The 18,883-nt window shown below is 30.2% G+C and overlaps 1 protein-coding gene across 1 annotated transcript in view; it reads left to right on the forward strand.

The window, feature by feature from the left end:
- The first annotated feature begins 210 nt into the window (after positions 1-210).
- LOC140434695 (uncharacterized) overlaps positions 211-18,883 on the forward strand; it is a 647,172-nt gene continuing 628,499 nt past the window's right edge. The window contains exon 1 of the mRNA XM_072523141.1: positions 211-491. Within this exon, the coding sequence (XP_072379242.1) occupies positions 371-491 (121 nt within the window). The 5' untranslated portion in view covers positions 211-370. The remainder of the gene's footprint in view (positions 492-18,883) is intronic.

An 18,883-nucleotide genomic window follows, 5' to 3' on the forward strand; every position in this document is an offset into this window, starting at 1 on the left:
ATCCAATATCTCTCAGAATTTTCACCTCCAAAATTATATTATTTTATAGTGTTTAATTTAAATTTAAATAATATTCGCCAGTATTATGTCAAAATTTAATGGTTGTGTGCCGAACCGGTCCTGCGATTAGTAGGAGGGGAAAATAACATCCGTAAATTCCAAGGGATGAAGCACAGAAGCACTCACGCTCATTCACCAGATACAGTTCACTGTCAGAGCGAGGCGCACGTGTTTTTGGTATATTTTTGTCTGTAAAATACGTGAATTTTCTAATGTACCCAAAGCTACAACAGGTGGAATAATTAGTTAGGTTTTTAGTACAATAGTACCATAAACATGTGTTTTTAATGTGATAGTGGTTTGTGCGATAATGTTGAGAAGAATATCGGTCCAATGTTTGAATAATGTGTATACTGCAGTGTTTGTGTTATTAATAATGGATCCACATGAAATGTTGGGTTTGTGTGATCTGGGTAAACAGAATACAAAAGGTGAGTGACCCTGGAGCGAAATTTTTAGTTATTTCACGCTGGATGTATTTGTTTTAATTTCAAGTTCTTCTTGGTAGGTATTTATTTTTTAAATGAAGTTATTGAGTAAGCAAACGGTATTTATGTACAACCAAATAATAGTATAGGGTCGTTACTATGCCCCATTGAAAATATATAAACATTGTAGATGTAATAAAATAGAATGTACATTTATATGATCAGTAAGTACAAAATAGATAATATTATAAAAAGCCAGTTGTATATAATAATACACCAGTGTATTCTTATACAATAGCCTTCTTAGTAAAATCGGCCCCTTTTTACCTGTTCTTGACGTTCTAGCAATTTGAAGCATATTTTGGTTTATTCTATTTCGGCGTTCTATACCTAGGTATTTCCACAATGAAAATATTCAAGACACAGAAGTTTCAACGTTTAATAGTTGTTGTTATTCAGAATTATGATAAATCAGGTCACATTCACTTGAATCTTTTGAAATTTGTCTCTGCTGTATGTTCAAAATAGAATTATTATTCTACTTGAAACTCAATTCTCAGAAGAATGTAATATATAAGCTTTATCTCGGCTAGTTTCTTATTGTCTTCATTTTCATAACAGCACTTCCCGTTTTTTGTTTGAGTTTTCTTGACGCCGTTTATGTTGTTTTTACTATTTTTATTACAAAGCATTATCATATTAAATAATAATATAACATATTGTTGTTCACAAAATTGTTTTTGTTGTTTGCACGTTAACATTATAAAATCTTCAAAACGTCCAATTTCTGTATCTCCGGTTCGTTCAGCCAAAGATCTGATTTTTGTGTTGTGTGTATGTTGTATGAAAAATTTTATTAAGTGGAAATATATTTTTTGTTATTAAGATCTACTGTTTCCAAATAAACCTTGTCATTTGTCGACGGTATATTAGGTAGTGTTGAAAAAGTCTTTCCTAAACTTCAACCATTAGATATTGACCCACTCCACTTTTGTTTTTCGTTAGAAACTTGTCTGATAGCTATATTATTTTCGAGCACTTTTGTTTAGAAAATTTGATATTTTCAGCAGTGTGAAAAGAGTTTTCTTTTTAGCATGCTTAATGACTGGAATATGTGAATTTATTTCTTTGACATTAAAATGTGGAGATGTGGATATGCAATTACGTAACAATAACATCTTAATATTACGATTATGACGTCCACATTGATCAGAATACATAAGTCGTTCGAATTTAACGAAATTCTGGTTGTAAAATAATATGTAAGATCCACTTTTCGAAATCCCCTAGATGTAATGGTTTCATCCTACTTAAACATCAACGAGTTATTAGTTGTCGTTTCATGAATATTGAAACCATATATCCATAATTAGTAATCTAAGTAAATAAGTATAGTTTTAGGTAACGATTTCATCAGATCGAAACAGATGACCGGCGCGTTTCCATTGTTTGCTTTTTCAGGTGTCACTTCTTAGGAAATTTCTAGCACACTGAGTCTTATTTTGTTGGAGATCCATTTCAATTTCTAGTTTTTTTTGTGACTTCATTGGCTATACATGTGAATTTATGACTGATTTTTATGAAGGACAATTAAATTAGTGCTTGACTACAAAATTATGTGCAGTTTTTCTTGGTATCTATGTCTTAACTTATGTCGACTTTACGCTACATAATTTTTCATGTCATTTGTCATATAATTTGGTCATGAAGTGAAATTAACATGTTTACACTGTGTGATTTGTCATATGATTTTGTCATTAGCACTGTCATGCGGCTCGTCATAGCTTGTCACAGGAGAATAGGACGGTACCTATTCCGTATGATAAAATCATATGATTTTCGGTAATAATACTAACACGAACATATTTACATATCGCGCCTTATTCTTATGTCAATTCAGCAACATTCCCTTACCGAGAGACAACATTATTTATTTATTTTTTGTTTGTTGCATTGATATTGAACCTATTATCTAATGTGTGCTATTGTGTCGTATTTTTCTTTTATTATTTATTTAGTTTATTTTATTCTTAGTTTAGTGTTTTATAATCTTCTTAGTCATACTTTTAGTTTAGTTTCTTTATTAATTATTTTTAATTTGGTATAATATCAACACTAAATTTAATATACCCTGTCCACGATTTCTTCGTAAGAGCAGTGTTGTTAACTCTGCAACTGAATATTTCCGTAGAGGTCGCTTCAAAAATCCGTAGAAATCCGTAGAACAGAAACATGTGCTTGGTACAGTGTTGCCAGATGGATATTTTCAACAACAGGAGAAAAGGGCAATACAAAACAAGAGATTTCCTTTCAAAAACAGTAGATTTATTTTTATTTTATATATTATATAATACATACAAAAAATTTAACATATATCTAATTCAACGTAAACAGTGAGGATGTTTACACTGATTACTGGCATGGCAATCACTGTTTAAAAGTTAAAGACCGTAAATAATTAGGTCGAAGTTATTATTCCAAACATCCATAATTCAAATCGTTTTCAAATTTTATGGCACCAAAGGCTCACATCAGAATTTAGGTCATAATATTTACCATATTTACATAAAAGTTTAAGAGTTGGTGAATGATTTATTGTTACTAATAAGTGCCGATACCGAATGATGTTAATTGTTATGGTTTAGGTATCAAATTACAATTACGAATTTAACAAATTTAAACAGTAGATTTCCAAATAGCTCATATTTATAATGTTAGGACGGGGAGTCCCCAAGGTAAATCTTAGCATTCCATCTGAGATCACTGTTATTCCCCTAAGCGCCGAGGATTCACCTGTTACGAAATTTGAAATTCATCATTTCACGGCATTACAGAGGACTAGATGTCAATTAATTATTTGATAAATACTTCTATTTCTATAAAAAGCTAAGAGTCTAAGAGTAAAAATTCTATTTTTATAAAAAGCTAAGAGTAAAAAATCCCAATTTTATTCTTGATTGCTGCAGCTGAAAAATCCGTAGAAATGTGATCGATATCCGAAAATCCTAAGTAATTTCGAAAATCCGTAGATCTACAGATAAATCCGTAGAGTTAACAACACTGCGTAAGAGCCACCTGCGAGCCCAAAGGCGTCCGATCTTTTTCTTCTTACTGCTATACGCTGTACGCAGTTGTTGCCGGCGTATTATTATTAAAAGTCGGGAAGCCAATACAATCAAATATTTATTTTCCATTATAATAGTTTAAAAATCTAATAGTTGATACCTATACTGTGTCTAATATATCTATGACCATAAACAAAAAGACAAATCAATAAAACCTCACTCTTTGTCACTCATATCATAAGTCATAACTTATCATGCAGTGTAAACACGATTTTTTAAAACATCATACAAACTAGGAATCATAACAAATCTCATATGATATTGTCATAATGATAAAATCATGTAGTGTAAAGTCGACTTTAAAGCTTGAAACATTAAAGCATGTTATTGATGAAAATTCATACATCTATTTCAGTGCTGACCTCTTTTAAAAATGCTATATAACATTTTTCAAAAATTGCTACAGCAGCATGATTGCAAGCCGCAATATTTAAAGAGTTTAATTGCCTTATTTTGGACAAGCAGGTTTTTGGCAAAATAATTTAAATTGTGAGAATATTATTTACAAACTTTTTCAGATTTGTTTTTTTTCTGAATATTTTTTGAACTAATTCATAGTTATACTATGGATAGTTCAACTACTATTTGGTCGTGACCATTTGGAAATTATTTTTACGATCTTTTAAGAAGAGGGATCCTTTTCAGAATCGTATCCATCATAATAACCATCCTCTATTACATTTATCTCGGTAGCATCATTATTTACATCTATTTTATCCTTTTCCTCGAAATACTTTTTCTCTTCGGATATTATATTTTGTTCAGTTGAATTTTGTGACTACTTATCTCATTAATTGTTGTAAATTTAACATGTATTGAAAGAAATACTTTATAATCTTAGAATAGTTTATTAAGTACTTAAGTTATTTATCAATAAAACTCATTTATTAAATATTGCGTTTAAATATGGGATCAAGTTATAATACATTGATTGTAATGATAATTACATTTTTAACTACAAACATTTGATAGAAGAATACCGCAAAATTGTTTACGGGGTATTATACTTTCTACTCAATAAATATCTAAATAATCTTTTTTTGAGAACGATTTCCAGAGTAGAAATCGAAACGTCAAGATAACGGCAATATTAAACTTGAACATGCAACAAGAAAACAGTTTCAGAACCTTATATGTCATAATTTTTGAAATACTCTCGAAAACATGTTTCAAAACCTCGTGTACCTCGTAAATACGCATGCCCGAAAAAATAAATGTACCCTAAAAACATGCACCATTTTAATTTCATAGATAGGAAATTAGGCGACATAGTAGGATTTGCACGTGCTAATGGTGTCGAGTATTTCCAATAAACATGACATATTATGTTTATCTATTCTTAAACATTCCAGTTAGTCATCGCATTTTTATTTTATCTCACATTGAAAGATGAAATATAAATTTACGACTTCCCGTCTTCATTGCCGATAAGAATTGCTGTGTAAAATATTTGACTAACAAATAAACCTTTTAAGAACTGAAAAAAAAATTAGAGGACAAATAAATAAATAACAGATCAATGTAGGATAGAAACATAATAGGATTTTGGTTTTAAATTCAGCAAAATATATTTATACGAGACGAAAACCTCGAATTCCTTGGAAAAAATATTCCCATCAGATTTAGGATATCACTGTAAAATGTTAAAAACGATTGTTCGCAAAAAAAAATAAAAATAATAAAGCTATTTCACTAATGCAAAAACTAGTTCGTCTCTGTCTCGCTAAGATAATGCACTAAAGAGAACTGCATGTTTTTAGCAATACCTGATTATAGCATTTTTCATATAAGAATGCTTGCACGTCATTCAAGATTTACGACGTCAGAATCCCACAGCGTTGCCAAAACATCAGAATAGTTAGTAATTGAGGAATTTTTAAAATGTCAACTATTTGTTAAACTATTATATTAACAGTAAATACACTAGTTTTAAGACTTCTGAAACACACTAAAATACATAAGAAAACATTTTAATACAAAATTATATATTCTAAATTTTAAACTTACCTCTTTTAGGGCTTTAATAGTAAAAACGTCCCGCCATTATTTCTTGTTCAAAATAATCTATCTCATATGAAAGCTTATGAGCTTTCTACAGACTATTTATTTGTTTTGGCAGAGCACAATCACAATACACAACAATACATAGTTTTTAAAACTATTAATCTAAATTTAATATGTATTTACAAATACAATTTATTAATATATATTATATTATTATCAAATTGTGTAAGAAATCAAAACATAAACAAAATTTTTACTCTAAAAAAGCGGCAACACTTTATACACTTTTGCCACACGCTGAACTGTCAATAAGTATTCTCGTATCAGTTGCGTACAATTGTCTAATCTATTTAATTAAAATTATTATTTTGTGAAATATTAGACTACAGTTATTTCATAAAATTTATATTATTAATAATAACAAATGTTTTTGGTTATTTAATCAATATAATTCTAAAATTTCCAATAGAATGATGATTACATTTTTCTGATTATTACACCATGTTGACGCCTATGAAAGATCGAGCAGTTCCGTATGGGTTTCGTATTATTAGCTGTGTTAGTAAAATTTAAACTCTAAGGTTGACGTTCTGGAAATTTTAAATATAAGTGACGTCACTTTATATAAATTGTGACGTGCAAGCATTTTTATATGAAAAATGCTATACATTGTTTTGTTCGTAGATCGACGTCACTAAATGATTACGTCAGGTCCACGACATTGTGAATTTTCTTTACATAACCTCAAAATTTGGACAACACTACTTACATATTTTTATTATAATTGACTTACCACATAAATTGTCCCTATAAAATTTCAAAAGTTTTGCACTTCGTTTGGACATACCATAGGTATATACCTATTTTGTTTTCTGTTTTGCCAGACATGCCATTACATTTTACTTTTATTATTCACTTGCATTAACTTTTTCTATATGTTTATATATATATATATATATATATATATATATATATATATATATATATATATATATATATATATATATATCTATCTATATATATATATATATATATATATATATATATATATATATATATATATATATATATATATATATATATGGTAGAATGTATCGGCATAGCTCGCAACAAAGGAAAAAAATATATAATAAAATATGTGTATAAGATGGAAGGCAACCGTATATTCGTATTTCTAACTGTTGGTCGTCTTCAGTACGGTGCAGCCAAGTTAGAAAAGGAGCATGTTAACTTCGGAAAGGATCACTACAGGAGCAATGCCACCAATTTGTGGCAATAATGTTAAAAGACTCTGATATTTCCAGAGCAACAACTAACACATTCACGGAGGAATCTAAGATGCCTGAGGAAAGAAATGCCAAGCGTTTAAAACGTTTCAAACAACAAGAAAAATGTTAATTCTAGTTAATAGTAAAATAAAGGTAGAATGCATGATTATAGCTAGCAACAAAAGAAAAAACATAATAAAATATGTGTATAAGATGGAAGGCAACCGTATATGTGTATTTCTGACTAGTGGTCGTTTTCAGTACGGTGCAGCCAAGTTAGAAAAGGAGCATGTTAACTTTGGAAATGTTCACTACAGGAGCAATGCGACCAATTTGTAGCATTAGAGTTAGAAAACCCTGATGGTTTTTCAAGCAACAAAAACAAAATTTATTTAATTTATTAATGTTTTATATTTTGAGAAGGATTCACGAAGTGAAAATCGAAACGTCACACGGCTTAATTATAATAAAATTTCAAGATCTTTTATTTTAAACCAGTGAATAATTGGGACATTTTATACTATTTATATAAATTTTTTCGGGTTCTTCATTAGAAAGATGTTTGTGTTACTTATGATGGTTCTTTATAAAATGTTGAGTTTCTGAGAATTCGTTAAACAACATTCACAAGGTTACTGACCCTTCTTGCTTGAAAATTATTTACATTGAATTTTTTCTGTAAGTTTACACAGCTGTTACACGTTGTTACTTTAGTTAGTTCACTATAAGAAATAAAGAAACGTTTAACATCTTATTACATTCTTTTTAATGTGGTGCAAAAGGTGCTTTTAATGTGTATTAACTATCAAGTCTATATAAGAATTAGGCAGAGGATCACATAAAGTACTTTCATAGCCGTAACAAAAAAAATGTGTTTTGGGTTTATTATAATGTATACTAGTTAAACATATCTGTGCTTGCTGTATAAATTGATCCAAGTAGAAAACATTTTTAGTTACTGATTTTTTTTGTTTTAACACGTTTTTATATCATTACTTATCACTGCGAACAGTTGGGAACAAGAAATAATGTTCTTCAGATATATTTCAAACTTAGCTTGTGGTAGATTTAGTTGCGTGTGCTTTTTGTAGTGAAAATTCTTTAATTAGAAATAACGTAGGTAGATACTTTTAATATGTGGCTTCCTTGTGAAAACCATAAGTTCGAGAATGAGGTTGAAGGACTAATAGAAGAAGATTTTTATCAATTACATATAAATGTACAGGGCGACTATGTGGAACGCAAGCGAAATATTTACTATCTTTCTAACGATCCCAATGGTATAGTGAAAAATGTGTATGAAGGACCATGCCCTGAACTTACAAAATTCGAGACCATTACAGAAACTATTATTTAACAAAAGTGCCGAAATCAACCGTATATGCCATTATAGGAAGGAAATATACATCAAGAAAAAACAGAAAAGATAGTGGCAAGTTTTAAAAAATAGAAAGCCACTTGATTCAACCTATACGCGAAGCAACAACACTTCGCGTTTTCGTTAAAGCTAATAATTTTAAGTATAGAACTATAGATAAACGCCGGGCACTCACGGAAAGCAGTAAAATAATTTTATTTTACACCTTAAAAAATGGCTAGATAAACAACAAATGTTCAGTGGCATCACCATTAAATAAAAGTAAAAGAATTATTATTTTACACTGCGGTGGAGAAAACGGATGGATCAACGACGCACTATCGATATCTGATAAAAAAATTAAAGGTGCGTCATTGGACTACCTCGATAGTGTAGACTGTGGTCTTTTTAAGTCTTGGTTTAAAAAACTCTTCTACCAAAATTGACCAGAAACATCGTACTAGGCATGGACAATGCTTCATACCATTCCAGATTAATTTAAAAAATACCGATTTCTACGGGAACAAATCCAAAATTGCAAAAATTTCTATATAAGGAAGATTTGTATTTTGAAGAGACATATATGAAAAAGCAATTATTAGATATTACTAAGTAAGTAATTTCAATAGAAATATTTTGTTGATGACTCCCAATAATGGACATACCGTGCATAGACTACCTCCTTATTTTTGTATATTAAATCCAATAGAATTATTATGGGCGCAATTAAAAGGAAATATAAGAAAAAAATGTGGCCCCTAAATTTTCATCGGCTGTTCCCCAATTAATTGCAGAAGAAGTAAAAACCTTACAGCGGCAAGTTGTAAAAATGTCATTGAATACGGCGTAATGGGAGTGGAAAACAAATACGCTAAATATTTAACAACATTAACTATTTTAATTATAACTATAGAGAATACCAGTGATGACAGTGGTATACTGTGCCACAGTGATTCCGAATAGGGTTGTAAGTAATAAAAAATAGATCTTTATTTACTGTTGTACTTATTTATATTTGGTTTAATATATTTCTATATTGGATACTTGTATGAGTTTAGATTATTCAATTTTGATATAACATGGAAAATGTACATATACATGATTTTCTATTTAAAATCATACCTTTTTTATTTTAATTGGTACAACATTGATAAAACATTGTAAGAAAATAATTTACGTAATTTAGAATTTTAAAGCATAATACCGGCCCTGTTGATATCCTGGAATACTTGTTCTTTATATAATGTTGCCAAACTGAATTTTGTTATTTTCGGTTTAAATTATATAGCCGGAATCCGAATAATATAAATCTTTCTATTATTATAATGAAAAGGTCTTTCAAATGCATAAGTGTGATTCGGCCTCTTTTTTTAACCAGCGCAGTGTTTATAGAACTTCATCATGATATCTACAACTCTAGATGAGTCTTGGCAGCGTTTACTTTTTTTCTCCATTTATTGTCGTTCTTGTAAAGTTATCTCCAATTGTTGTACTTCCATGTTGCGTAGATCGGTTGTTACAGTATCCTTCCATATTTTTCTTAGGAAACAACTGACCTTCTACGATCAGGCCTTTCTCCCAAAATGGTAAATGGAGGAGTTTTTAATCACTCGATCTTAGTGTATGTCCCGCTCATCTTATTATGTTTGTATCTCCATAGAGTGTCAGGAGTTCCCGATTATGTCTTTTTCTCCTTTCTCCTGTTGTCTTGTCTCTACAAGGCCCAAAGGTAGTCTGTATTATCTTCCGTTTCAATAACGGTATCTTTGTTGCTTCACATTGATTCAGCGTCGTATGTCTCGCTTCCACTTGTTGTTTTGGTGTAAATTCTTGTTTTATATACTCTTATTTTTGCTGCTTTTGAGAGTATTTTTGACTTAAGCACCGTTGCTAGGGAATAATATGCCCTTTTTCCTGAAATGATCGTGTAACAATTTAACAAGTTCGTAGTTTATATTATTATTGATATTATATATATATATATATATATATATATATATATATATAAAGTGGTGATTATTGAGGATGCAGTCAGTCTATTTGGCCCACAAGACAAAGAAAACTCTTTGACTTACTGTCAAGCTTTCGAATTTATTTTAATTCTTTTTTAAGATATCTGTGAACAAATTAATATAAAAATTATCTTGTTATAATTATTAATTGTCTTACTTACTAGTCGTGAGATTACAGTTTATGTTGTACTTTATAAAACAAAACATTACACATATATTAAAATTTTTTAAAAGTTTTTCTTAAAATAACTATACTGTCACTATATATGTCATTGTCATGTTGGTTTGATTAATTATATATATGAATGAATATACAGTTACTTTATAAGGAAAGCAAAATAAGTAACAATAGTTTTTATTATTATTAATTTGATTGTCGATGAAAAATAAATTAGTCCAGTCAGTTTAGCTTAAGCATACCTATATGAATTTTTTAATGTTGGGATATCGATAGAAAATGAGATTATGATGTTATGCAAATTTTTTATTGATATGTTAATATGTAACAATAAATGTTACCTAATTTGTCAGTATCTGAGTTTCTATTTATACATTTTTTATTTTTATGTATATGTGTCATTTCTAAATATAACCGCTTCTGTTCATTTTTCTGCATCTCTAGAATTGAAGCTTGTGAAAAATTAAATGTGTGATTTAGATTGATGGAGTGATCGGCTTATTCACAATCTTGTGATTTGTTTGTTTTTACATCACTTTGGTGAGAAATAATTCTGTTGTGTAATGTGCGAGAAGTTTCTCCTATATAAACTTTATTACAGTCTGAGCAAGGTATGTGATACACTATTTTAGAACTTTCCTTGGTTGTTAAAGGATCTTTAGTTTTAGTGTAAAAATGTCCTATGGTTTTAATATTTCTAGTGGCAATTTTTATGTTTTCTAATCCTTTAAATAATTTCAGAAGTATTTAAAGTAATCTTATCTTTATCTTATATTTGTACTTATCAAATATTTTAATTTCTTCTGATTGATTCTTAGTCCTCTGTTTTTTGCTTCTCTTATCAACGTTAGAAGTGTGTCTTCTAGCGTTTGTTTTTCACGTGCTACCAATGCTAGGTCTTCCGCGTATCCTATGATTTGTGTTGAACTTTGAATAAAAAAATGTCTTTGAATGTTAAAAGGTCAAAAACAATACGTATCTAAGGTTGAGTTTACCAAAAGTACAAGCTGATTATAGCCGCAAATGTCAAACATAAAACAAAAAATTTCGGTTTAGCAGTGTTGGCATGTTTTTATAATGTAGATGCTGTATGCTTCAAATATAAAAAGATAAGTTCATTTTGTTTATATTATGTTATGAATTCTGCAATTTTGATTTATATAAAACAAGAATTATCTGTTTCTTTGGAGATTAATTGCAGTTAATTATTAGAATTGTTTTTTGGCAATTACCCTTTGACAGATTAGGGGATAGATTTGGCAATCCTCAAATCAGCAGTTGCCAGATTGCAACAGATGTTTGCAATTAATCTCAAAAGAGACAAATATTTACTTGTTATTGTTTCATATAAATTAAAAATTGCAGAATTCATAAAATAGTTTAATCAAAATGTATTTTTTAAAAGCATTTCTCTCTTTATATTTGAAGCATACAACATATGCATTATAAAAACATCCCAACACTGCCAAACTGAAATATTTTATTTCATGGTTGACATTTGCGCCTATACTCAGCTTATTTTTGGTAAACTCAACCCGTATCTAATGTAAAATTTAAATAATAAACAAGCTAAAACATGAAGGTAGGTATAAAACATAATATAAGTAGTAGAAAAACCTCAAGAAAGAAATTTGACAATAAAGGAACCAGGTAGTTGTCAAAAGAAAACTAGTAATCTGCAAAAAGAGTGACAAGAAAATAGATGACACAAATCTCTTTAAAATTATAAGGTCGCCAAAATGGAAGCAAAAGCAGCTGAAGCAGAAGGCTGTAAAAATGAAGATGCAGACAATGGAGTTAATTAAATATAAATGTAATAGAAGAAGGTCAGTGCTGTGTTGTGTAACAGAAAGATTTCTATAAAACTAAACTGAAAATTTGACAAATACGTCCTAAGACCAGCTATGATATACAGGATGCTGAACGTAGGGTGGTTACAAAGGAAAAAACCACGTGTGAATGTGGTGAAAATGAGAATTTTATACTAAACGTGGTGACAAAAAAGGATAATCTGAATATTGAATATGTTAAGAACATTTAGTTGTGAATCCAATTAATGCTAAAATAAGAGATCATATTATTATGTTAAGATGGTTAACGTACGTTTAACGTCACACGTGACATATCTGTGAAGGGGAGTTATATTGATATGATCCAAGATAGAAACTTGTGCAGAAATATATTTAGGCTAAACCCTGCATAAAGGTAACGAAAATGACGATGAACACTTCTAATTTTAAATCGAACGTAATGCTATTACATATAATAAATAGTATTATAAATATTAAAACTAATCGAGTACTTAATCGATAAATGGTCATTAAACGTGATACATGAAAGCATAAAATATGATGAGCATCAGTTGAGCCAAATTTATCTTTTATCTCTTCTCTGACAATAAATTTTTTGTTGACCCAATTATCGTAAGAATGAACGCGCGTACTTAAACCGTTGAATATTTTTGCGCCACCTTAACCCCTGTTGACATAATCTCTCCATCTCTATAAATTTCATTAGATTAACAATAGCAACAGTACATGTCCGTTATCCCAATAATGATGGCTTTCTGTCTGGCAAATTATTTCTCGATATTGAGCTCGACATGGCATATAATTGACAGGGAGTCATTCGAAAACGATGGCCAGGTGTTTCTGGCGGCATATCCCCGTTTGGAAGTGTCATTCAACCCCCTTCACCCTACATCCCCTTGATTTGAGGTTAATGTACACCTGCCCGGCTATGTAGGATTACGCTCAGTTAAGGGAAGGCAATAAAAAAGGCGAAATTTATTTACAAAATTTAATTGAAAAAATACATATTGGAAAGGAAAAATGTATATAAATCCCTATTATTTAGAAGTTCAAAATTATTACATAATCATTGAAAGTGAGACATAGTAAGAGTAAACCGATTACATCTACTACACCTAATTAACTGAAAGTGAGTCTGAAAACTGTTTACTTTTCTATATGTTAAAAAATCAGTGATTTATATAATAACTTATGCAAAAACAGAAAAAAGGATCTATATTTTACTTTACGCCATTGTTTTGAAGACAACATCAAATTTTTAATACCAAATTTTCAGAAATTTTAAACACTGAATATGTTTTTAGCATCCAACCCTAAATATGTAACTTAAAGCAAAAATCGGTATCGTTTTTATATAATATTCTATATCTGAAAGTTATATCCCACTATGAAAACACACATTGTGTAAAATCTTAGATAATCGTTTCGCCATCGATTCGATAATATTCTGGGGTTCACACTTAGCTCAAATTTACTCTGGTTAATGTGACCGGCTTATATGGGATTAAGCCACAATTGATTGTAATTAAAATTACGTCTTTAACTTAAAATTTGACGTTTCGATTTCCTGCGCGGAAATCGTTTTCAAAAAAAGATTATTTAAAAATTGTGTTAAAAAGGGTGTATAACCGCCAATGCTGTTGAAGAGGTTATGTCTTTTCAAAATTGAAAGTTGACGTAATTGGCAGCGTTGTTGTAGTCAACAGCCATGCTTTAGCTAGGATGGATTTTTTGTGCTACAGAACTTCAAATTCTGATTAAATCTGTATGTTTCTGCATTATTTGTATGCATTTTTTGCGTTTTTGTGAGTCTTCGTTTATTGCGTTTGTGTATTGTGTGTTGCATATGTAATGTGTATGATTGTAGACGATGTGTCTCGAGACTTTATTAATCCGCTGTTGATGGGATGTTCTTGTTGTTGACTTCTTATTTATTATTGGCAACCACAGTACTACATTCTGCTGATGCGTTTGCTACACATTTTTCTTCATCGAGTAGGATCAGTGCGGCTTCTTCGATTTTTCTCTTTCATTCCGTTGTACTATGTATTCATTGTCTCATACATGTTTGCATATCTATGATTTGTCGAAGTCTCTGTTTTTGAAGTATGGTTCATGCCCTGACATTTAGTGGTCTTGCAGTTTCCCACAGATTAAGTTGGTTGCATTAACAGGGTATGTAGATGAAAATCTTTAATTTTCCTTGTGTGTTGTTAAGTTTGGTTCTGGATAGGATAGATCTGAGTTTATTGGTTGTTTCAAATGTTGTTGTACTTATATCCTATCCTTTTTATTATTTCTAATAAGCCTTTTACATATGGTATTGTTGTTATCTTTGAGTCCATTCTTGTGAGTGTTTCTGGATTCCTTGTGGTGTTCTGTTGTTTTTTTTTTCTTCTGTCTTGTGGACTTCCTTGTTTATAAATGACGACGGGTTATCGTTTTTTGTTAAACCTTTTGTTATCGGGTTTTTTCTTTCTAAAATGCCTTTTCATTAGAGAATGTAGAATGTTTTGGGCTCTATCATATAATGATCTGATAATAATTTTTTTGATATTTACGTCGTGATTTGACTGGTACTTTAAATATCTGTTGGTGTGTGTTGGTTTTCTGTAAACTTTGGTTGCATATTCTGTACTCACTTTTGTGATTAGCACATCCAGAAAAGAAAGTGGATTGTTGCTTCTTTATTGTTGATGTCTATCAGGAATTTATTCAATGTTTCTGGTCCATGAGACCAAATGGAGAACACATCATCTACATATCTCCACCATACTGTGAGTTGTTTGTCTTGATTGTGCATAGTGCATGTTTTGTTTAAAATCCTCCATCAATATATCTGCTAATAATGAAGATAAGGATGAGCCCATGGCTAATCCGAAATTTTGCTTATAGAAATCATTATTAAGTTGAAAATAAGTATTAACTGTGCAAAGTGTTGGTAGCTCACATTCACTAAAATGATTCCTCCGGTAATTCTTGCTTTCAAGTGTAGCAATTATAGAAGAATGGTTAGGTTTCGTACACATCTTAGTTCCCGCTTCAATATCAATCGGCAAAATATTCTTTAAATTTAATATATTTAAAAACTCAGCGTATTTCGTGGCGCTACTTGTACTACTGAAGCAATTTAATTTGCCTACCACATTGGGTGTCACTTGTTACAATGTAAATTGCTTATAGGAGGTTGAAAGGGGGAACTGAAAAATTACTGGGCTGGAGATAGGGTAAGCAAATAAACTGAAACGTTTGCGAACGGCTACTCTTGTTTTGGTTGGTGGGTTGGGTCGTGAATAAGGTTTCTTTATTTGAGGAACTGGGAAACTAATTACACCAAAAAAGAAATAAAAAAAATACTAACAGAGATTTCATGGTCAACAAACACAAGAAGATTCCTAAACTATTTAAATAAGACGCCTTTAAAAAAATCCTCTTGCTGGATAGAAAGAAAGGCTTTTCTTTCCTAAACAATTTTTAAGGATGAAAATCTACGCTGGCTGTGTATTTCCGTATTTCCTTTTAAATTATTAAGAAAGTTTATTACCTTGGAATTGAATACAAATCAAACACACTGTCCTACACAAGCTGCAAATGATCTGGATGGACCCATGAAGACACAAAATGGACAAATCTTATGTAGGTCAAATATTGAATTGGGCTTCAGATTAGTCTGGATGATAACAAAATATATTCCTCAAAAATCGGCTGCTTAATTCTCACTTAAAACCATGTGCACTTCTTAAGACCTCTAAACGCTGTTTTTTTAAACCCTTCTCATGGACTACAGCTTCCAACAAGATGGTGATTAACTAACTCACTAAACAAAGACTGCCAAATAGCATTTTGAGATTGAATTCACCTCTTACTGAAATTAAGCAAACAAATTGTCGGTTTTGAAAACTACATGCCGAGATCTTATCTGTCCCGACCTAAACTGCTTCACCTAACTGCTACTACACTTTACACTATTTTCCGATGACAAAAAAGAATAAAAAATAACGATAACGAATTTTAAGAAGAAAATTCGGACTCAAACAATAAAAGTGACTGCTTTTATGGTCCATCGTATAGTGACATAATTCGCCTAACTCGGTATAAACAAAACATAAACGGAAAGATTTATGTTTATTTGATGAGCAAAATATCCTAAAGCTGAATCAAGATCAAACAAATAGCAATTAAAATTATTATAAACAGACTAATAATATTTATATTATAAATCTCAGCGACGCAAAAAGATTGAGACTACTTTTCGGTGTTTTAATATATACGAGGTAAAAAAGTGTTACACTACAGAAGCGTTTTAATACAGTTCTGTAAATAGTTGGAAGAGTCCATTTAGTCGACGAGGAGAGTTGTACAAGATGTAAACATTTTCAATTTTAATAAAATGTATAGGTACACCACCTTTGTTTATTAAAGTTACACGTATAAATAAATAATAAAATTACTTTTTACCGATTACTATTATCTTGGATATCACGAATGTCAAGCGAAGATATTCGCTTGGCTTAATTTTTGTCAGAATAACTACTAAACAACCACAAAGCCTTGTTATCATTATAGGTATGAGGTACAAAAATAATATGTTTGCAATGACCATGATTCTGATGGCATGTTGGATTCTCACCGAAAACAATTATCTTATCTTTAATATATTTAAAAGAATATGAAACACAATTATTTTTGTAAATAATATTTATTTAATAAAATCATTTTCATTTTTTAAATACATCTCTGCATTTTAAGGTTTATTTCGTCTGATTTAAAGCAATACTGCGTAATTTAAAACTAATTTTATTCAGCTAGTTTTTTTTAATTGTAGTGTTTAATAAAAACATACTCGCATAGTGCTTAAAAATTTATTACTTTCCTCTATTATGGGGACTGGCATTGACTAGAGGACACTTTTAATTAAGTGCCTCTAAGAATATTGTTATAGGTCATCTGAAGTAATGGAGCCCGAAGAAAATTTGGTACCGTTAAAAAATAGAGAATATAAATTCAGATAAGTATAATCTTGAAAATATTTTTGTATATATTGAAATGATAGATAACACCGATCTTGGTCGCTTACATCCAATTACAATAGGTCATATTTTGTACAAAAAGCTAGGAATTTCTAATATCCTTCAAGTAAGGGGAATTGGTAGGAACAGAATTAAGGTAGTAGTAGCTTCTATAGATGATGCAAATAGTCTTATAAATAATAATAAACTAAAGGAAGAAAATTTAAAAGCCTTTATTCCGGGTCACTTATTAGAACGCAAGGGTTTAATTCGGGATATTGATACTCAATTTGATACTGTATATTTACAGGAAAATATTGAATCTCCTTCACGTATCTTAAATATTAAACGAATGCATAGAAAAGTTGAAAAAAATGGTACAATTGAATATGTTGCAAAACGAACTGTTATTGTAGCTTTTGAAGGTAATATACTGCCTCAGCATTTTATTATAAATCGAGATTTTTGTCCAGTGTTTGTTGTCCATTGTTTTACTTAGTGTTATAGGTGTTTGAGATAGGGTCACATTTCAAAACAGTTTAGAAGTTCTCAAAATTTATGTATTCGATGTGGAGAGAATAAAGATGAAAATCACTCTTGCGAAAATTCAAACCTTAGTTGCATTCATTGTAAGAGTACTGAACATGTTTCGGTTTCAAAAAATTGTCCTTCTTACCTAAAACAACAAAAAATTAAAGATATTATGATCAAAAATAAAATTTCGTTTATGGAGGCTAATGAAATTAATGAAAACTCGTATTCAGAGGCTCTAGGCCAAAAAATGGCGGTAAAGCTTGAAACCTTACTATTACTACTCAACATGTTTCGTGTATTAGAAGGAATTTATTTATTTTCAATTTTCTAATGCATAGATAAACAGTAAAATATTTATATAATCTAATCAACATGCCATTTTCATTTCCTCTTAATCACATAATACTCAACAATATTACTTTAAGAGACGCCATAAATATACCGGGAAATTCTAAACGGCAAATGCTTGGCATTTCCCTCTAATGATAAATGGAATATATGTTTCGCAGTTGACGGTCTAAATGGACTGTCCATTAGTATTAGTGAATAATATAACGATTTGTAATTTCTTGGGAATACCGTTCTCAGAGTACGTGTTTGTGTTTGTACTACTGTTTTCTTTCCCCTTGTTCCAATAGGGTGCGTCCGATTGTTCACTTTGACCCAAAGATTGGACGGTTGGTAAGCAACTGGTAAAATTTAATTTTTTAAGTTGGCATGTAAAACAAATAATTCAAAATTAAACATAAACATATTATTTTTATAAACGCTATATAACGAACGATATATTAACCCTTCGTCATCAGTTTACTTTTAGAAAAGTCTCTCCTGTGTTATTATAAACATCGTCTTAATGGTATAAAAATCTACTTTGTACTCTTTTATTTCTTCCCGTAGTCTACATCTTATCCAAGCGTTCAATAGAGGAGGTTAAATCATATGCTTTTTGTATATTGTAAAAATGTATATCTGCTAAATAACTAGATACATATAAACTAACAGACCCGGCAAACTTTGTACCGCCCTAAAATTAAATAATGTATTAAAGTTGAAAAAGCTCCTCCGTCGGGTATTTTAAGTAACTCTCTGGGTAATGA

This window comes from Diabrotica undecimpunctata, chromosome 2, assembly GCF_040954645.1.
Source record: "Diabrotica undecimpunctata isolate CICGRU chromosome 2, icDiaUnde3, whole genome shotgun sequence".
Classification (NCBI taxonomy): Eukaryota; Metazoa; Arthropoda; class Insecta; order Coleoptera; family Chrysomelidae; genus Diabrotica; species Diabrotica undecimpunctata.